The sequence below is a fragment of the Aedes albopictus genome, chromosome 2 (genome assembly GCF_035046485.1).
Source record: "Aedes albopictus strain Foshan chromosome 2, AalbF5, whole genome shotgun sequence".
Taxonomy (NCBI): domain Eukaryota; kingdom Metazoa; phylum Arthropoda; class Insecta; order Diptera; family Culicidae; genus Aedes; species Aedes albopictus.
Genome location: NC_085137.1, coordinates 248,564,300 through 248,586,653, shown reverse-complemented (window position 1 = coordinate 248,586,653; position 22,354 = coordinate 248,564,300). Strand labels below are relative to the sequence as shown.

At 38.5% G+C, this 22,354-nt stretch overlaps 2 protein-coding genes and 1 long non-coding RNA gene across 3 annotated transcripts in view; 2 read left to right on the top strand and 1 right to left on the bottom strand.

The window, feature by feature from the left end:
- Positions 1-11,732, bottom strand: part of LOC109424312 (uncharacterized) — a 47,502-nt gene extending 35,770 nt beyond the window's left edge. Inside the window, exon 1 of the mRNA XM_062851487.1 lies at positions 11,485-11,732. Coding sequence (XP_062707471.1) covers positions 11,485-11,554 — 70 coding nt within the window. The 5' untranslated portion in view covers positions 11,555-11,732. The remainder of the gene's footprint in view (positions 1-11,484) is intronic.
- The window catches only part of LOC134288002 (craniofacial development protein 2-like), a 366,803-nt gene that overhangs the window by 44,024 nt on the left and 300,425 nt on the right, over positions 1-22,354 (top strand). The gene's annotated exons all lie outside the window — the stretch shown is intronic.
- On the top strand, positions 2,085-3,071 carry LOC109397235 (uncharacterized). Its single transcript, XR_002127003.3, has 3 exons — positions 2,085-2,411; positions 2,476-2,575; positions 2,642-3,071. It is a non-coding gene; the product is annotated as an uncharacterized LOC109397235 (long non-coding RNA).

The window sequence follows — 22,354 nt, the reverse complement described above, 5'->3', positions numbered from 1 at the left end:
GATATAACAGCTCAAAGTTAGCTATCGGATAATTTTACCTTTTTCTAGAATCTTTTTAATTTGTGTAAAATGGCCCAATCTTCTCCAAAATTGGACTACTGATACACAACTAGTTGATGAACTTACAGTAAAAAATTGAGAATATTTGATGCACTTTTCGAGAAGTTACAGCGAGTTGAACATTTATTGAAAAGTGAAAATTTTACCTGTCCCAGTTATTTTGAGTAACCCCTGTATATTTCGTTATTTAAATAAAACTTATAAAAATGTGGTGTAATTTTGGTTATTATTTCTCATCTATCCATAATGAAAACCCTGGATAATTCGTTTCGGCAATAATTGCGAAAATGGGTGAATATTTAAAAAAAACTTCCTCTTTATTTATAACGTCTACCCCTGTTGGTTTGACCGCATCTAATCTGAACACTTTTTAATTTGACCCTGCTGCTCTGCACATCATTCAAACTAGAAACGGTTCAACCGTCATTCTGCTCAGGGAACGGGATGAAACGGAACGCATAATCAAAACAAAACAGCAAAAAGGATTTCCATAAGTGTGTTTTTCGATGTCCTCAGGGTTTCTACCCAAGTAACCACGAAGCCGTATATAAGTGCATCAATGTTGCCATATATTGATATTTATTTAAAATTGTGCATATAATGCTGCATTACTTTAAACACCTCATTGAAGCAATATTAAAGTCGGAAAGGGCCCCACTAAAATCAAATTAGTGCCACATATTGCAGCACGTTGACAGCCATTGCTAAAGTAACATAAATGCTAGTGCTGTACATTTGCATTTGCACATGCCTAATACGTGCAACATGAACACCCAAAACAAAAATCTATTTTTAGCACCGTTTCGTTATCGACGGTACTAATGCCCCTACACATGAATGTTTAAATCATTTTTTTGTTGCCGGGTCTGGAGTCGAACCAGAAGTGTTGAAGACCGCTAGATAAGTTCCATACAGACACAATAGGAGCATACGAGATGAAAGCGCGAAAAATCAAATAAGTAACGTTCGCTCGATATGAATCTATGAACAAGTGTCACCGATCGATAGAACCGAAAGCAAAGCCGAACAACATTTAACAGATCACAACCACGATCTTTTTGCCTGTCTAGGGCTAGTAGTCATCATCAAACTACTAGTACCTAGCCGTTCAACACGAGAACGTTAGGCAAAGGGATCGTCGTTGTGATTGTGTTGTTCAATTATGGCCCTCTGTTAATAAGCTATTTTACGAGACGTTCTACCGGTGGGCCGCTCATTGTTATTGTTTACATTTGATGTTTTTGTTTTCGCGAAAAGTAGCATAACATGTGGTGAGCGCCAATCAGATTTTTGCTGACAGAAATGTTTCGATTTCTAATGTGGCATGTATCAATCCCCCGAGCTGCATGATGTCACTAGCAGATGGAAAAAACATCCCCACGGTCTACGGATATTGATTATAGTGGGCGGATTGACGGATTTTTGCAGATGAATGAACCCCGTTTATTTGATGGGCCTGTGTCACATGTTATGCTAGCGAAAATGTAAATAAATGGGCCCAGCGGTTGGACTTCAAAACTGGTAAACATTCAAAAAACAGCTGATTTGAAACGTCTCATAAAATGCCTTATTTTCAACTTCTATTCAATTTCTCTCGTCGCACACTTGCGATTCTATCCACCGTTTCTTTCATTACTTTCGTTACTCCCTCCTTCTTTGAGTAGTATTAAGTTCACCGAGAAAAGCCAATAAAAATTCAATTATCATAAAGTCATGCGGTGATTAAACCTAGAAAGTAAAGTTCCATACATGCCTTTGTTAAAAAACCAATTCGCTTATCAAAGTGGAAAATCTACGATCTCGGCACTACATACGGTAGTTCAAAAGATCGAAAAAACACTCAATGCAAAAGAAATTGCTCTTGTAGCATTTCTTGATATTGAGGGCGCATTCGATAACGCTTCTTATTCGTCTATAGGGTCAGCAATGTTGAGGAGAAAATTCGACCCATGCATTGTTACCTGGGTACATGCTATGCTAGCTAATCGAAAAATCTCCTCTGAGCTTAGCGGTTCATACACTCAGAAATGGAAGAAAACTTTGATCGATTTAAATCGACACCTTTTTTGTTTTCTAGCAATTTACACTTTACGTAGTTTAATAAGTATACTTAATTCGCCTAAAAAGTTATACTGTGTCAAAATAATGCGAGATTATTCAATCCAGTGTATTTAATCACGCCAATAGAAACATGTTTGTTTTTGTTACGAGCCAAAACTAGTTAACTGGTTAATTATTTCCACTAGCAAAAAGCTGAAAATATTAATTATCTGCAGCGATTTCCCGACAGCATGCTGAATACCTTTTTGGCCGGGTTTTGGCTAGCTTTGAAAGCGAATTTTCAAGAAGTGGTATGTGTTGATCGCGATTGGCTTCAAAAGCAATTTGAGTAATCAAAAAGAATTTATGTTGCAGGTGTGACCTTCGATGTGCTGAAACAAGAAGAACCTAAGGAGTTAGTCGTGTGGTGCAAAGGTTTACTGTGCTGGATGCGAGGCTGGATGTCCATAAAAATGTGAGTTCCTGTTTTATAATATTATCGGCCGGTGCCCGTTTGCTAAGAAATCAAGGTTTTTTATAGGTACTACCGCGGACACTGTGTGATCCGAGGTGTGATCGGACAACGTCACCATAATTCTTGAAAGAGCTCAAGTTACCATGCCGCCATCGCCGGGAACAGATTCAGTCCGAAATGATGTTCGCCAGGAAGCGGAGAGGTCCTTATTAATTTGATATGTTTTACTCCAGATTTTACTGAATAAAACTTAACTGCTCGTTTCATTTCGTCGAAATTATTTTTAATATAAAAAAAAAAACAAAACAAAACAAATCCCAATCATTTTTAACTAAATTACGGTTAAACTAGCCCCGATATACCGTGGTTATACTAGAATACGTGTATATTCAAGTTATACTTGGCCAGTATACCCAGCATATAAACGGACTCTGGGGTCAACCAGGCAAAATGGATTTAGTGTGGGATTTATACTAAATAGTTTAGATTATTTTCTGAGTGTACATTACTGTTAAAGCAACAAGGGGGTGTCCGCAAGGCGGAGTGCTTTCTCCTTTGTTGTGGTCACTGGTGGTGGATGAGCTTCTAGACAGCTGCAGTGATTCCCAAAGTGGGCGAAATCGCCCCCCTGGGGGCGAAAATCAGGTCCAGGGGGGCGAAAATCTGAGAAATCAAAACTGGGGGGCGAAAATACTAAAAAGGGGGCGATTTTTTCAATGATTGGAAAACATCAATAGTATTGAATTACAAGTCGAGAATGTCAACTGAATCATAAAAACTCCCTGACATTCAAGATTACAGTTCAAGTTTTTTCTAGGATTATTGGGCTGACACAAATTTCGATTTTCTCTTATGTCATCACCACCCCCTCGGAAAATTTTGGTCGGAATCCAACATTTTGAGGGAGGAGGCACAAATAAATTATTCGAAAAATTCAAACTCTTTATAATGGCATTAGAGTCGTCGAAAAAATTTCTAAACAAATCCGATGAGTTTGATGATTTTGCCTAATTGTGTGGGTAATTTTGCATCAAATACGTTTATTATTTATCGTCCCCCCTTTGACGAGTCAACGAGTAAAGTGACAAAAGAAAATGAGATTTGTTCCAGCCTTATTAAAATGCTGTTTCTATTAAACTTAAACATCAACCTAATTTTACAGAACTATCGGTATTTATGTGCACTCTTTGACAAAATTTCTAGAAAAAAAAGACAACTTCACGTATTTTTGAAGGAATTGTGTGATTCTGGAAATCTAAACATTTTCAAGCAAAAACATGACGTTCAGACGAAATACAGAACACATTTCTGATGAAATTTGTAACACAGTGTTTACGAGCAACTTCACACACAGTGTTTGAAAATATTTTAAAGAAGCTTCTGGGAGGAATTTCAAACTTTACTGAAAGTTAATTTGAAAACATTCCAAAAATTCTGCGTTAAATTCCTTTCAATTTTAGTCATGAATGCTACATTTTACTTATTTGATAATTTATTTGAAACACAGGACGCATTCAAATTTATACGAAGCTGTTGAATTGGATCCGGAGGTAGATTTGGAGAAAAGTAACTACATTTGAAAATACACCGATGTTTTTCAGAGTTTCACTTTGTAACAAATGGCGGTTGCCACAGCTACCGTTGGCTGAGGAGAGGGTCACAGAAGGTGGCCCTTCCCAGCGGCTAACGAGACTCTGTATTAGGACCTCACATCTCAAGGTCGGCACGCTTATCCTTTCTATTTCGCGGATTCAGGAAAACACTTGGATTGCCTTTTCACACTCCTGTTTATTGGCTAACGTTTGTGCACTTTCTGTCTATCTTCTAGCTATCTACCTTCTTTCTTCGGGGCCCCTTTCTCCTGCTGCCGCCATCATCCACCGATCCTCTTCTTCATCGTCCTTCCTCTTCTCCCATGTCCGTTGCGACTTTTGCCGCCCAATCGAACCGGAGTGTCTGCGACCGCTGGAGAACGGGCCTCAGGTTGGTCCTCGGCCTGGAGTAGCGAATGGCCGGATCTTCATCTGCCCAAGTCTTCGCCGGATGTCTTCACGGCGGAGGGTGACCCATTTTGGGGTTAGGGTTCACCACGGTTAACTACGGTTTATAGTAAAACCTCGGGGTTCTGTGTGAGGAGGGGGGGGTGTGAATTCTAGGTATTATATATATGGTTCATGGAATCCATTCCTGTGTCCTTGGAATCCATCATTTACACACACAATAGGAACACATTAGACACTACAAGTACAACGGACTTCACGAGTGTCGATCACTTGGGCAAATGGCCGTTTCTTAGGTCAATTGAAGATCTCCAATATCCTAATGGCCTCCTTTCGCTACCAACGTCTACGTCCATGATTCAGGCAAGGCAGAGGCATCTGGTGGCTAATGTTGAAGGATGATGGTAGCTGCTATCTACGGCTGCGTCCTTTTCGGGTGACTAGCAAACACAAAGAGTGGAAACAAACAACACAAACACTTTCCTGAATTTTAAATAAACAAGCAGACGAAAACTACACTAGACCGCGACAAAATCTCACCAACCTGCTGAGGGGGTACTACGAACCGTTACAACTTTTTCCACAAAACTTATTTTTGTAATTGTTTTAAAATGCCCCACTAGTCTTATTTGACTGCTTATGACCAAACATTGACTCTCGGTTGTTGAAAAACTCCCTTTACGAACAATGATTGGTTGGGAATATCGAGTGTTCATAGGTGTTCTGTTCACAGTCTGTTTTATTTCGATTAATTAATGCTCAATCAACAATGGTTTGAGAAGTAGGTACAAACACTATTTCCATATATATGTAGCCACGATTAAAATGCAGTATATTTTTTTTAATTCGGAGAATCTACGCATTTTCAAAACAATTTAGGGAAAATGACACAGTTTTAGATACACTAAATGGCACTACATACTAGCTTTACCACAGTATTGATTTTAATGGGTTTAGCTAAGCACAGTTTCACCCTTCTACCACAGACAAACAGACATACTACTCAAATCGAAGTCATCGCACGATTTAACGGTCATTTTGAAAATATAGTGTGGTTCGGACTGTGCTCGCAAGTGTCATGGTGGCGCTGCTGTGCCATCGTCACCTCTCAATTTTGGAGAGAAATGAACGCGATGCCGATCAATGTTTACATAAAATGACTCAATCATGAACCTTCATTCATGTTTTATGAATGGATGACGCCTCGGGGGAGTCGTCACCTGCAAAATTGTTACATCGAGCCGAGGGAAACAACACCTGTAAATGAATGCTTCGGATTGAGCATTATAGAGGGTGCTAGTGAGATGCCATGCCGATGTTTTTGAAGCAATTTTCTTCTAAGTAATATGTCTGTTTGTCTGTGCTTCTACTGCAGAAATATAAAACCTCACCTAGGGGGGCGAAAATATTTTTTTGAAGCTCTAAGGGGGCGATACCTCCTAAAAGTTAGGGAAACATTGGCTTAGAGAGAAGAGGCTTCGAAGTGGTTGGATATGCTGATGACGTTGTCATTATTGTACGAGGCAAATTCGAAAGTGTTGTCGTGGAAAGAATGCAATCTGCCTAAAATCACACTTTTTCCTGGTGTCATAAGGAACAACTAGGCATAAATCCTACAAAAACTTCCATTATCCCTTTCACCAAACGGAGGAAGGTCCAACTGAAACCCCTTTTCTTGAATCATACACAACTAGTTTATTCAAGCGAAGTAAAATATCTAGGTGTCATACTCGACGCAAAACTGAATTGGAACTCTCATCTCCAATCAGTTGTGCAGAAAGGTCTCAATCTCAATACACTTTGGGTTTGTTCAAAAACCCTGGGTAAAAGATGGGGCCTAAAACCAAGTATGATCATGTGGATCTGGATATATAAAACCATTGTTCGTCCCAGGACTACTTACGCTTCCCTTGTCTGGTGGCCTAAAACTAATGAGGCTGCTGCAAGGGCGAAGCTCAACAAAATCCAATGCACCGCTTGCATAGCGATCACTGGTGCAGTTCGTAGTACACCCACTTTGGCCCTAGACGCAATGCTTCACCTGCCCCGGTTAGATCAATTCATAAAGCTGGAAGCGGAAAAAAGTGCTCTAAGGTTAAAGAGAACAAAAACACTGCTGTCGGGAGACCTTACGGGTCACCTCAGCATATTAAATGAATTTGCCATAAATCCCGCAATAGGAATTTGTAGTGACTGGATGGAAACGGTAGTCAATTATGACTTACCTTACGATGTGTTCATTCCTTCCCGCCAGGAGTGGGAAGGAGGTGGACCCAGCGTTCCAACAGGCTCTATAAATTTCTTCATAGATGGTTCGAAAATGAATAATCTGACAGGCTCCGGAATCTATGGCCCTAGAACAAAAATCTCTGTCCACTTAGGACAGTGGCCCACAGTATTTCAGGCGGAAATATATGCAATATTAGAATGCGTGTTATTATGCCTGAGGAGAAAGTATAGGTTTGCAAAACTATGTATTTTCTCTGACAGCCAAGCGGCACTTAAGTCGCTTAATAACTACACCTGTAACTCAAAGCTAGTGTGGGAATGCATTCTGGCTTTGAAAAACTTATCCATACGCAATCGAGTCTACCTATATTGGATCCTAGGACATACGGGTCTAGAGGGAAACGAGATTGCTGATGAGCTAGCCAGGAATGGATCTAATGAAAGGTTCATTGGCCCTGAGCCCTTCTGCGGGATCTCAGACTGCTCTGTAAAAATGGAACTGAACAAATATATGGTCAGTCAAATCACATCAAACTGGAATGCACTTCCCCATACGAGCCAATCCAAAAGGCTCGTAACGATAAACCCCAAGAAAACCCAACAACTATTAGGTCTCAACAAAAGGAATCTCAACATCTACACCGGTCTAATAACTGGACACTGCTCCTGCAGATACCATCTAGGGTCAAGTGGGGCAAAATGCCATTTTTCAAACTTTCATCGTTTTCAATGATAATTAGCCTCATTTGTTAGGCTTTCAAAGTGGTAACAGTAACTAGACAATATTTGCTCGAATGTTCAGCAAAAATATTTACTAAACTATTGCATTTTCATCGATTTTTAGCGATTTCGAAAACTGATTCGTAAAACGGAAGTGGTGCAAAAAGACCATCTGCCATGGGGTAGGATGCCACTTCATGAAAACATTCAAAAATTACGTCCATCAGTTTTCTGGCATTTCCGACTCCTTTTCCCCCCTCTGTCCGCTTTTTTCGTATACTTAATAAATGGAGTGTTACCCCCCTCCCCACAAAACGATGATCGTAATATTTGAATGACCCCTAACATGGAAAGCGTAGACATCAACAACCATGCGTCTCCATATGAGCCTCAATCTCGTTGGAAACACTTGGCTGGTAATAAAATCACCAGAAAACCTTAATTGCAAGCACGAAAAACCGGAAGTTGCCAATTTTCATTGGGAAATCAAAAGATTTCTCGTGGGTTTGGTGGCCTAGCTTCTAGAAGAATGTTCGATGCAAACATATCTTGACACCATTCACCTATAGTAATGATCAAGTCCCATTCAGGAATGATTTTATGAGTTGGGCCATTTTACCCCATCTTGGCATTTTGGGCTTTGTTCCCCTACAAAAGATCGGAGCAATCCAAACCTCAAATTGCCGCTTTTGTGACGAGGAGAGGGAAACATCAGAACACATCCTCTGCTATTGCAGTGCACTAACTCAACGTAGGTTCAAAGTTCACAGCAAGCCCTTTTTAGGGCCTGCTGACATATGGATCTTATCTCCCAAGGACGTGGTTGGCTTCATAAAGCTAGTCTCGCCAGAATGGGGGAGTCACATAGGGTAATTGTTCCCTTCGTTGTGGTAGTACCTAATGTTGCGGTAGTGGCGTTTGAGCACTTTTTCGACTGAAATGTTACCAAAAAAATGCCTAGATGTATTATGCTTAAATGATGAGATTGCACTTTTTTGTGTGCTTAAGATTTGCCCAAAAATCTATTTAAAAAAAATATTTTCCTTAATATTTCTGCTGCAGTGTTCCTATTGTTGCGGTAGTGTTCCTAATGTTGCGGCATCCCATATGATTTCAATGGGATACCGCAACATTAGGAACCGAAAATAAATTTTACCTCCATAATAGGAACAGTGTGCCTATTGTTGTGGTATGCGTCTTTTGATCGAAAACAGAGAGAAACGATAGTTTTCATATTTTTCCGGGAAAATTTGGATAGAAAACTACCTACTAACGTTTTGAAACCCTCCATTAGATAAAAAGATCATATTTTTTTAAATTAATTTACCTTATTACCACAACGATCGGCACACTTACCCTACTGTAACTCAGGATCTCTATTCATCAATAATAGATGGTCTTGAGTTCAGTCGATACCAAGGTATCTCAGTGACAAATATGTTACTGAGATAACTTGCGTACCTCACAGCAAAAGGGTATATCACAATAGTTCTAAAATCTGGACGCAGTGATCTTCACCCGACAAACGAGAGAGAGAAGAGAAAGTTCCATACGCGCTGGCACCTTGGACCATTTCTGCTGCAGTGATAACAACAGATATTTCATTAACTAAAAGGAAACTGTTATTCTGTCTAAATCATTGCAGTAGAGGGCAAAACGGTAATAGAATCCCTGCAATCACATTCTGATAAATTACTGATAAATACATGATGCATTTTAGAAGACATATTATCAATATGAGAAAATTTAAACACCCTTCGCACACTGCTCATATTCTAATTGTGGTTTCTAGATTTTCACTTCATCCGCTGCTCACTCAATCGTAACTGCAGTAATGTGGTAGAGCGTAGGGCTCTAACGTAGCGACTATTGGTTCAAATCCGGTTGGCGACATATTTTTTTTTGTTGAAACCTAATATTAATTGATTTGATAAATTAAATTTTATCTTGTATTCATGTATTTTCAAACAGTTATTTTCTGCAAAAACAAATAACATTTAACCTTCATTGAAACACAATCCTACTGAACTGAACTTCTATGAACTTGTAAGTTCCGACAAAATTCCGAGTAGCATCTTAAGCAGCGTTAAAGTTCCATGAAGTTCAGATAAAGTTCCGAGTGGAACTTTCTGGCTGCTTGAGAGGCTAACAATGAGCCTTGCCGGAACTTGTGTCCAAAGTTCCAGAAAGGCTCATCGTTAGCCTCTTAAGCAGCCAGGAAGTTCCATTCGGAACTTTAACTGAACTTCGCGGAACTTGAAAGTGAATTTTGCCATGGGAAGCGGAACTTTTGGTTACTTGGGGGCTGAATAGCTGCTGAAGTATAAGGCGTTGTTCAGTTGATTACCACGTGCTGTGTTAATTTACCACTGCTGAACATATATTCAGGATTGATCATTATTGAGTCATGAGAAGTTTATGTTTTGCTTTGGGTGCTGCAACTCACCATCTCTAGGATGACACAGATAAGAATGCATGCGCTGAAAGTCTCTATAAAGACAAATCAATCAATCAAGAAGGCAATCGACAGGTCTCGAGTTCAAATCTGGATTTAGGTAATTTTGTATATAATTCTTATTTCATATAGATGTTCTTAACATGAGAGCAAAAAATTACTCTCGTGAGTTCTCAACATTTTTGCATTCGACGGGTTATACCCATCGACTTTAGGATCTAAACTTAAGAACAGTTTAGACGCCCTAGGATATCCTGACTGATCTGCTACTGTCTATTAACCTTTCAGAAGACTGGACATGATAGATTACAAATCGTAGCTTTGTATAGTGAGAGAAGCTACCGTTACACCCGTAGACTTAAGGATCTAAACTCAAGAACAGCTTAAATGACCTAGGATATCCCGAATGATCTGATATTGTCTATCAACCCTCCGGTTAGTGACCACCGTTCTGCGGTTCTGCTGTTCCGCTACGAGAGGTTGCTCAAACAATATGTTATGAAAATGCCGTGTTCTGGTATGAAATGACAATGTGATATGCTTTGCATGGCTCCTCCAAGCATTTTTGTGCTCCACATATTTCAATCTATGCATAATATTTGGATTTTTTGGGCGAACTTCAGGGTACAATCAATATTTCCCCAAAGAGAAAATTGTCTTTTAAAAGCAATTGCTTACAGGAAAAAATTTGTGTTTCCCAAAAACCCAAACTTGTGCGATTTTTCAATTGAAATTGATAACTGAGACCCCAGTACTTGTTTTTAAAGTACAAAACTAAGAAAAATATTGTTATATTGTTCGTGCAGTTGAAAATCAGAATATTTGACACGCGAACATCGATTTTCCATCTAAACCGTGTGTCGGAGGAACGTCGGGCACATACGCTGGATAAAGGGCCGGGTCCGCTGTCCAGCGCACTATGTCCGACGTTAGGTTTCACGTATGGATTTTGAGAAAATTCGACTGTCGGGTATGGGGAAACTTCGGGTTTCAACCGCGACGACAATATGGAAAAAATAAAAAAAAAAATCGACTGAAAAGCTATCAAAATTGTACGGTACATATTACTAAATAATAATTATGTAAAATTATTTTTTTTTTGTAGTATTCATGAAATAGTCAAAGCTCGATCTCGATATATTATTTTATATCATATATCAAAATTTCAAACAAAAATAACTTTGGGATGTATAAGTCAAGGTATAAGTCATTTAGAAAACAAGTATTTAAGCTGCGTAGTAATTCAACTAAGCAACGCTGCATTCAAACGATTTTTTTTCTAAAGTGTAAAAGCATAACAATTTTCTTAGCGCAATTACTTCCATAAAAAGTGAAAGGGGGAGACATTAACTCCTCTATTCATATTCATAAGTAAACAATCAATGTGCGCGAAATGTGGGATTTCACGGTCCGTTGCCGAGAAAAGAAAGTAAGCATGCTTTGAATCACACTCTCTTCTCGTTGCCTCAACCTATGAACCGGAACCTCGTCGGACATGTACCTACCTAGAATACTGGCAGATAGGGCCATCGAACAGAAGTAGGTCACCAAAACAGCAAAAACTAGTTTCTTCATTTTGCGGGAACTAAATCGATCACAGTTTGGATTTTATTTTTCTTCAAATCACCACACTCTAATCCGAACTCTAACCCTATTTAAACCGTATGTTACTTTCGATCGCCAGGGGGAGATGGCTCTCTTATCGACTATTTTAAGGAAAGGTAAACCGATTCGCGCACCGTCTGGAACAGGACTGATTTCGGTCGTTCGAATGGGAATGACTCAACGGTGCCAGGTGAAATTTTAATCGCCGTGTTTTGTACGCGGCCCGAAAGAGAAAAGAGAGCCTTTCGAAGCGAACAAACTCCTTTATCTTGCGTCCCGAGTCTGCACCAAAGAGAAAGAGCTGCACAGCAGCGCGCCGAGCCGTCTTCATCATCAATAAACGTCGCCTACCTGATGTAGACGCGGTATAGTAGGCCGCGACGCGAGCGAGTGCGCGCGCGGTTCACCCGCTACCGCCTTCTATGATGAACAACTTCCACCGTCTGTACAGCAGGCGGATCCAATCTAGGCAGGCGCTGCACGATTGGATTGGCGGCATGCTGCAGGCAGCAGGCCAGGCGCGTGCTCCTCAGATAAGTTATGCTCTTATGAACTTGGCTCGTGTCTTTTGGACTTTGATTTTGTAGGTATGCGATTCCGGTCCGGTCCGGGGACACAATCGTTCAAGTTCAAGGCAGATCGACACGGTCCCGTGGAAGAAAACAACTCAGGGAAGATGTGATGAGGCGCGACGTCAGACCAGCCACGCTTCTGACCTACGTTTTCCACTCCAGTTCGCCGCAAGCGGGTCAATCCGCTCTGCACATTTGGTGCACCGGAATAGCGATGAAGGAATCTGAAATTTGGCTCATTTGAGATTGATCTTTGGTGTCGGTGTTTTCGCTATCTGATTTGCGATCAGACAAAAAAGTGGGAAAGCGTGAAGAAGTGAATGCATGAAGAGTGCGCTTTTTGTGTATAAGATACCTACATGAGCCTTCAATAAAGTAGTCAAACAGCATGATTAATCAAAATGGAAAATACATTCCCTGAAGGTGGTATGACCTATTTCGTATTTTCAAATCAAAATATATCATACCAGGGGACGACACAAGTTTTCACAGCCCAAAAAAGTCGGAACATCCCACAAAAAGTCGGCATACCCAATAAAGAGACGGCAAAGCTTTTTGGGATATGTCGGCTTAGAAAAACTTGTGTCGCTCCCCTCGATCAAAACTTAAAAATAATAATAAAGAATATTACCAGGAATTGGCTTCTTTAGCGGTGTTGAGATAATTCCATATTCTAAATCTGCATGCAAAACTGAGCCGAAATCCAAATTTTCATGAATTTTGGTGCCCGGGAACCTATTTAAAAATCAATTTGAAGTTTGTATGGGAGCAATTTGTCGAATCACCCCTCGCCGCATTTTGTACTGAGTGGAGCTGTCAAACAGTTACCCAGCTGTCAAAAGGTGATTTAAAAAAATCTCTTCGAAATTGATTTTAGGTACCAAAATAAAGTGCTAAAAATCTGAAAAAAAATCATAGTGGCTCAGAAAAAGGTGCTCTTTTGTATAAAATTAAAAACTCGATACATTTTTCTTAATTTAAAAACCCAATTGATAAATAATTTTAAAAAACTAATTATCTCATTAATTATAAATGTTAAATAAATAAGATGATTAAGAAAGTTGGAAATGAATTGGACGACAATTCTATATCCCGCAAGAAAGTAAATCCGATGTGCTGCACGGTGCAAATGAAAGATTTCTACGCAAGGACAAGTTACTAACCTCCACGTGCTGGTTGGCGCATGACGACTGTTAGAAAGCGAAACATAAGTAATTGCATTGATGCTTTGTTCAGGCCCCGAGTAAATGATATAACGACGATCAAGCCAAAGTAACAGCTTTATAGATGTAATGTATGTTTTATTAGCTCTTCATCGCTTTGTAAGATCTGGCGGCAAAAAAAAAACACAAAAATGGAAAGAAAATCCAAAAAGACAAACACGAATAAATGAGATAAAGGTGCAAAAGTTCCTTGACCTAGACAACCACGGTCAGATTCTGAGCATCATCTGGGTCAGTTGGTGATTCATTTCTTCTCTTTCGTTTTCTTTCCGCTCTCACACCCGACGACGAATCAACCATAAACCAACGAGTGACGTTGCTTGGAAACGACTCGTCGAGAACTATAAGCGCACAACAACGCCTGCTCTGATGAATTGGAAAATGAAAAGAAAGCTTTAGGTGGAGACCGTAGAAAAGGAGTTGAAAGAGAACTGGGATTTATGGAATCTACTGGTTGCAACTATGAAAAGAAAGCTTATGAATAAAATTGTCGTTTTGTTTTTTTTTTAATATGTAGGTACACACTAAGATTCAGATGTTCCAGCTCAGTAATTTTTTCACTGAGTTCAGTATTTTTTCCATCTTTTTACTGAGTTTTCAACAGCAGATTTATCTCGGTACACTCGGATATCGTATTTACCGTTCACCAGTAACGATATTTACCGTGTATCAGTAACTTTTGACAGTTTATTATCTGAGCTCGGTAACTAATTTACAGAATATCCGCAAAAGAAACAACCGAGCGTACCGAGTTAAATCTGCTGTTGAAAACTCAGTAAAAAGATGGGAAAAATACCGAGCTGATCTTAGTGTGATTAAAGACTAGACTCGAAAAAAAAAATGAGACACAAAGAATACTGTATAACTTCTGATTGCGTGCACGAAAATAGCTGATTTTTTGACCAGGAATAGTACATTATGTGTAGAATCGGTTAAGAGATATCGTCGAAACAAGAGACTTACCATTTGAGAACCTTGGACCAAACAAACACTTTAAAAAATACAACATTTTTTACCTAAAACTGTAGAGCCAAAAATACTGAACCGATTTCAATGATTTTTTTTTCTGTACAAAAAGTATGTATGTAGATGTATTGTGTCAAAATTTCATTCAATTTGATTTGACCTTTAAAAAGTTATAGCCATATATGTAGCACTATGTCATAATAGGTAAATCTGACGAAAGCTAACGATCACTCTTTTCTCAGGTGGCAGGAATGAGAACCCTATGAAAAACGTGACTTCAAAATTTGCCATGGCGCAGCATAGGCAAAGTGCACTGTTTTTCACTGTTTCATATCGAATTCCGCATCGTAGAGAAACAAACGAGCACTATTTGGAAAGAAAATTTACTTCTCTTTCAGATGCGCTTAGATCCGATACGTACTTACAAACAATTTATATGATGAATTTGAGGAGCTCTTGCTATGCCTCCGGCGGGCGATCTTCCGGATTTTTTGTTAGCTGGCCAATCCGGTGTCTGTCGGCGTGGGCATCAAGAATGATGATAATGGAAGCCATTTGCCATTACCAATGGAAAATAGCAACTACCAATATTGTATCAAATTTCTTATCAAAGTTGTCAAAGAACCATTTTTAGAGCTTTGAAAAACGCACATTTCCGTGCGCTGAAAATGTTGCTACGGCATTCCGTTCAAAAGATATTGATGATTTTCTAGAAAAAATAGGCACTTTTCAAGAATTTTTCACATGAGTTACAAAAATAAAACCCCTCTTATTTTTTGATATGTTTTATAACAACATTTTTTTTCTTTTGAATGCGGGCAAAAGATATTTTGCCCCAACCCGTCATAACACCTTTTCAAAAAACTGTGATTTTTCAAGAAAAATGCCTGTAACTTTTGAACCAAAAGAGATAACGACCATCTCAGCGTACGAACGCGTCTTCAAATGCTCTACAAGTGTTTCTTGGGCGACCTTGATGAAAAATCGAAACTGAAAAAGTTAACGCCAGAAAACCGGTTTTTCTTGAACCACCCTAAGCTTATTCAGAAAAATACCTCTAGATCGGTCAATTTCAAAGCTACATAAAAAGTATCTTTAGGAAACTTGCTCAAAATTGATAGATCTACAACTTTCCCAAAGAATGTATACAGTTATTCTTGCAAATAAAAAAGTTTGGTTACCAATTTCTTCGAAAATATGGACCACCCTAATTTTCATGCACATCTTAAAGAGGGCTTTATTATTAGGGACAACTTTGTAGAAGACCATATTTGCCTAAAAACTCATTTGAAGGCGTTGAATGCATCTTTCCTCGTAAATCTGGTTCGTGGACCACTGTGCATTGTTCTAAATTTAAAACCCCAATTGAAGGTCATTCGAATTTTTCTGGTTTTTGGTATAGTGACATTCAAACTGCTCTAACTTTTATTGTCGTCGCGGTTGAAACCCGAAGTTTCCCCACACCCGACAATCGAATTTTCTCAAAATCCATACGTGAAACCTAACGTCGGACGTAGTGCGCTGGACAGCGGACCTGGCCCTCTATCCAGCGCACTGTGCCCGACGTACGTCCGACATAAGGTTTAGGAGAAAAATCGATTTTCGCGTGTCAAAAATTCCGATTTTCAACTGCACGAACAATAAAATGTTCAATCAAAATGGCTGAAATTTCCACTGAGAACAGATTAACACAACGATTTTACACTTTCAAGGTTCAAAAATAAAAAATCGGGACAGTGTTGCCAATACTACAGTCAAAATAATGCACACTGATTTTAAAATGTTAAAAAGTGCCCAAAATGTGAAAACCCCGTTTTTTTGTTTGAATTGTTAAAAAAAAGAGCTGAACCGATTATAATGAAAGTTCCAATACTTATTATGACTTACTCGAAGAACTTATAGTCAAATTTTCAGACGTTTTGATGAGCTAACAACCAAGTTATAGCCTAAACAATTTTTAAAATGGAAGCCCAAAATTTCCACAATCACATTTTATTGTATCGACAATATTTGCGCCAATACTGAACCGATTTTGATGAAATTTTTAGGGCATTAACTACATATAACGCTACTCCTGGTTAAAAAATCAGCTATTTTCGTGAACGCAATCAAAAGTTATACATTATTTTGAGTGTCTCATTTTTTTTTCGAGTCCAGTCTTTACTAATACATATAAACCGCAGCTGTCAGACTGATGATTTTCACCTAGATATCATCAATCAGTCCAAGGATACCTTGGATCGAGCCTTGGATACGACGTCGATGATTATTATTTGTTACGGCTTTTCAGAATATTTTCCTTTACAAGCATGCTTTGATTTGGCCAAACTTTTCAGTGATACGATGATTTTCATGGCGGTCTATGGTAGCACTCGGCGGCTACCGCATAGTGGAAAATTTTCTAAAAATCCGCAATACCATCATATATATAATGAGCCATTTTACGAAGTGACAACAATGTTGATGATGATATTGGTTTTCACGGGTTATTGGACACTACCTCCTGTCAAAATTCATTCATAAAATCGGCTCGTAAAATGGACTATAGCCCTGTTTGTCTGTCCGGTGACTAGCCAACCAGACGCAGCACGCGGAGAAATTCTCACAAAAGATAAAATATTAGAAATTTCAATTTCTTTTTACCACAGAGAACAAACATCCAAGTCCAGTTCCGAAACTGTGTAAGGAATTTAACGACCATTTGAAATCGGCAACACAAGTGGCAATAGCGTGGCGCTGCAATCGGTTAATTTCCCATACTAATTTAATTCACCACTTGAAATGTTTCAATTCACCACTGACTGTGGCAATATGGTGTTTGGTGGCGTTGGTGTTGTCATCGTATATTGGTTTGCAACCATACTCAAGTAAAGATTCAAATCCTTACACAACTTTTCAAATGTAATTTGTTCTAGCCTGTATGTCTGTTCTCTGTGTTTTTACTATCAGATGCAGAAAACAAATCCAGTGACAACCATAGACAACCAGACACAGCATTTGATGAAAAAAATCACGGACAACAGACGTTGAAAATTTTGTTTTTTTTAAACATTTGACACTTCAACTCTTTTTTACCATCAGATGCAGAAAACAAATCCAGTGACAACCATAGACAACCAGACACAGCATTTGATGAAAAAAAAAACACAGACAACAGACGTTGATTTTTTTGTTTTTTTTTCATGTTTGACACTTCAATTCTTTTTTACTATCAGATGCAGAAAACAAATCCAGTGACAACTAAAGACAACCAGACACAGCATTTGATGAAAAAAATCACAGACAACAGACGTTGAAAATTTTGTTTTTTTTTTTAAACATTTGACACTTCAACTCTTTTTTACCATCAGATGCAGAAAACAAATCCAGTGACAACCATAGAGAACCAGACACAGCATTTGATGGAAAAATCACAGACAACAGACGTTGAAATTTTTGTTTTTTTTTTCATGTTTGACACTTCAATTCTTTTTTACTATCAGATGCAGAAAACAAATCCAGTGACAACTAAAGACAACCAGACACAGCATTTGATGAAAAAAATCACAGACAACAGACGTTGAAAATTTTGTTTTTTTTTTTAAACATTTGACACTTCAACTCTTTTTTACCATCAGATGCAGAAAACAAATCCAGTGACAACCATAGAGAACCAGACACAGCATTTGATGGAAAAATCACAGACAACAGACGTTGAAATTTTTGTTTTTTTTTTATATTCGACACTTCAATTCTTTTTTACTATCAGATGCAGAAAACGAATCCAGTGACAACTAAAGACAACCAGACACAGCATTTGATGAAAAAATCACAGACAACAGACGTTGAAAATTTTGTTTTTCTTTAAACATTTGACACTTCAACTCTTTTTTACCATCAGATGCAGAAAACAAATCCAGTGACAACCATAGACAACCAGACACAGCATTTGATGAAAAAAAAAACACAGACAACAGACGTTGATTTTTTTGTTTTTTTTTTTCATGTTTGACTCTTCAATTCTTTTTTACTATCAAATGCAGAAAACAAATCCAGTGACAACTAAAGACAACCAGACACAGCATTTGATGGAAAAAAAAAATCACAGACTACAGACGTTGAAAATTTTGTTTAATTTTCATATTTGACACTTCATCTCTTTTTTACTATCAGATGCAGAAAACAAATCCAGTGACAACCATAGACAACCAGACACAGCATTTGATAGAAAAATCACAGACAACAGACGTTGAAAATTGTGATTTTTAAAATATTTGACACTTCAACTCTTTTTTACTATCAGATGCAGAAAACCAAATCCAGTGACAACCATAGACAATCAGACACAGCATTTGATGGAAAAATCACGGACAACAGACGTTGAAATTTTTGTTTTTTTTTATATTTCACACTTCAATTCTTTTTTTACTATCAGATGCAGAAAACAAATCCAGTGACAACTAAAGACAACCAGACACAGCATTTGATGAAAAAAAAACACAGACAACAGACGTTGAATTTTTTGTTTTTTTTTTTTATATTTGACACTTCAATTCTTTTTTACTATCAGATGCAGAAAACAAATCCAGTAACAACTAAAGACAACCAGACACAGCATTTGATGAAAAAATCACAGACAACAGACGTTGAAAATTTTGTTTAATTTTCATATTTGACACTTCAACTCTTTTTTACTATCAGATGCAGAAAACAAATCCAGTGACAACCATAGACAACCAGACACAGCATTTGATGAAAAAAAAAACACAGACAACATACGTTGAATTTTTTGTTTTTTTTCATATTTGACACTTAAATTCTTTTTTACTATCAGATGCAGAAAACAAATCCAGTGACAACTAAAGACAACCAGACACAGCATTTGATGAAAAAAATCACAGACAACAGACGTTGAAAATTTTGTTTAATTTTCATATTTGACACTTCATCTCTTTTTTACTATTAGATGCAGAAAACAAATCCAGTGACAACCATAGACAACCAGACACAGCATTTGATGGAAAAATCACAGACAACAGACGTTGAAAATTGTGATTTTTAAAATATTTGACACTTCAACTCTTTTTTACTATCAGATGCAGAAAACCAAATCCAGTGACAACCATAGACAACCAGACACAGCATTTGATGGAAAAATCACAGACAACAGACGTTGAAATTTTTGTTTTTTTAATATTTGACACTTCAATTCTTTTTTTACTATCAGATGCAGAAAACAAATCAAGTGACAACTAAAGACAACCAGACACAGCATTTGATGAAAAAAATCACAGACAACAGACGTTGAAAATTTTGTTTTTTTTTTAAACATTTGACACTTCAACTTTTTTTTACCATCAGATGTAGAAAACAAATCCAGTGACAACCATAGACAACCAGACACAGCATTTGAATAAAAAAAACACAGCCAACAGACGTTGAAATTTTTGTTTTTTTTTCATATTTGACACTTCAATTCTGTTTTACTACCAGATGCAGAAAACAAATCCAGTGACAACTAAAGACAACCAGACACAGCATTTGTTGAAAAAAATCACAGACAACAGACGTTGAAAATTTTGTTTAATTTTCATATTTGACACTTCAACTCTTTTTACTATCAGATGCAGAAAACAAATCCAGTAACAACTAAAGACCACCAGACACAGCATTTGATGAAAAAAATCACAGACAACAGACGTTGAAAATTGTGATTTTTAAAATATTTGACACTTCAACTCTTTTTTACTATCAGATGCAGAAAACAAATCCAGTGACAACCATAGACAACCAGATACAGTAGAATGCAGAAAAGAATCTGACACTCTTAGACTATCGAATGCAACAGTTGCTAAAAATAACATAGATAGCCCTGTTTGTCTACATTGAATTCACCGTATAAAAGTTCTATTTAACACGTAGAAAAATGTAATGCTTTTCTTATTGAAAATCTACAAGCTTGAATAACACATGAACCGTTTATATTGAAAAAAAAAATCACTTGACACGGGCGCTACTGCGTCCACAAATAAACTAGTATAGTTATATTCTCCGTGCAGTTGAAACCCGGAATTTTCTACTAGCAAAGTCGGATTTCTCCAAATCCGTGCCTGCACCACTTTCGAAGTTTAGTCCGGCGCATGGATTTTGAGAAAAATCCAACTTCGCTTGTTCAAAAATTCCGATTTTCAACAAAATTGAGAATAGTAGACTGGGTCAGCATGGTTGATTTTTCGGAACAAAGCTCTTTCGTCCAAAACAACCTTGCAAAATTTAGGAGCAATTGGTTGTATCGCCGTATTTCGCATTGCAATTGATTTTTTTTACCTGTATTAACGAGATTTTTAGCCCTAGGCTAGTTCATCTCGGCAACTGAAATTTATATGGGATGGAAGAACGTACTTTTTAGCATTTTTTCCCATGAGGGGTACACAATAAATTTAGTCAAAAACTATCAAATCGGATTAAAAATATTTGCTAATGATGACTACCCAACAAACATTTTTGCTGTATAAGAGAGGAACAAACTATTTTTAAGCAAATTTCAGCTTCAGAAACTGCTATTCAGCTAGTTCTGTTACATGGGTAGGTACACTATTTAGTTAATTGTGAGTGCTCAAGAAGAACGTTTAGCTCGGTTGTGTTGAAATACCGAAACAGCTCAATTGAAGTAATCCGGTTGATATTCAAATATAAATCGGCCGTGCACACTTGATGTTGAACTAAAAAGCTCTTTTATTTCAAGCTTTGCCAACAGTTCGAAGCTAGAAGTCTCTTTTATCCAACCCTGCAAAGTTGGTGTTTGCTAATCATCCGGTTGGTACAAGAAGGCGTGGGGCGCAGAGAGCACGGGCGAACCAGGTGGAGCGTGATCTGGCGAGCGTTGGGCGTGACCGACGTTGGAGAGCTGCAGCTGCAAATCGAGTATTATGGCGGCAAATTGTTGATTCAGTGTTATCATGAATTTGATGTTGAACTAAATAAATGAAATGAATGGATCTGAAGAACTTCTGGACTGGAAACTTTGGAAACGCTCATGATCCGGGAAAGTATGTGGACCTACACCCCACAACCCCCACAATTCCCGAAGGAGTGAGGAAGATAGCATAAACTGGTGCCCAGGCTAATGCTGAGGCTACATTTAGTTGCAACAGTCACTCTAGGTTGTATCGTGACGGTCGCTAATGCCGTGCATTGTTGATGACGGTGAGTTATGGGTCCAGCTTGACCAAAGCCAGGTAGTCGTCGGAGTCGATGATAGCATCGACGATAGGTCCCGACGTCGATAAGTCGGAGAAGTACCATTCATAAATCAGAACGTGGTTGATTTGTGATTCCGTCTGCTGCGGTGATCTCCAGGTGTAACTATATGAGGGAGGCTGTGTAGAAATACGGTGTTAAGAATGATCATGTTCTTGGAGGCGGCGAATCGATGGGTCGTTTTGTTCGTCAGCACTGAACTTTCCAATCATCGGTCTGAGTTCCTTCTCCTAACCTGCCTGTGTGTTTAGGTCCCCTAAAGGCGATCTTGACGCCGTGGCATGGGTAGTAATCGTACTCGCCTTAGACTTTCAGTCATGGAACCCCCACGGTGGTGCAGAGGACCGAATCGAAAGATCTCCATCCTGAACGATTGCCCGTCATTGCCTTGACCTGTGGCCAGGTCAATTTTCTGTCGACTTGCTTGATTTTGTTGTTGAGGCTGCGCCGCCATGAACGTGTTCTCCACTGATACACACGAAGTTTTCAACATTCTCCACTGATTGCCCAGCTACCGTAAAGCTGGCAGGGTTGAGCGTGTTTTTATCCAACGATTTGGTCTTGTTGATGGTAAGACCTGCCGCCGAGGAGCGATTGGCATCATCGGTATCATCGGTATTGGCAAGATCAGATCGGAGGTATCATCTGTGATCCACTGCTTTCTCCGGGTACGTAGCTTACCCAAATTATTATCGCCGGTGGCGATGAAGGCGTTCTTGATGGCGCTCCATTGATCTTTTACGCTTCCACCTTCTGGAATATGCGCAGCA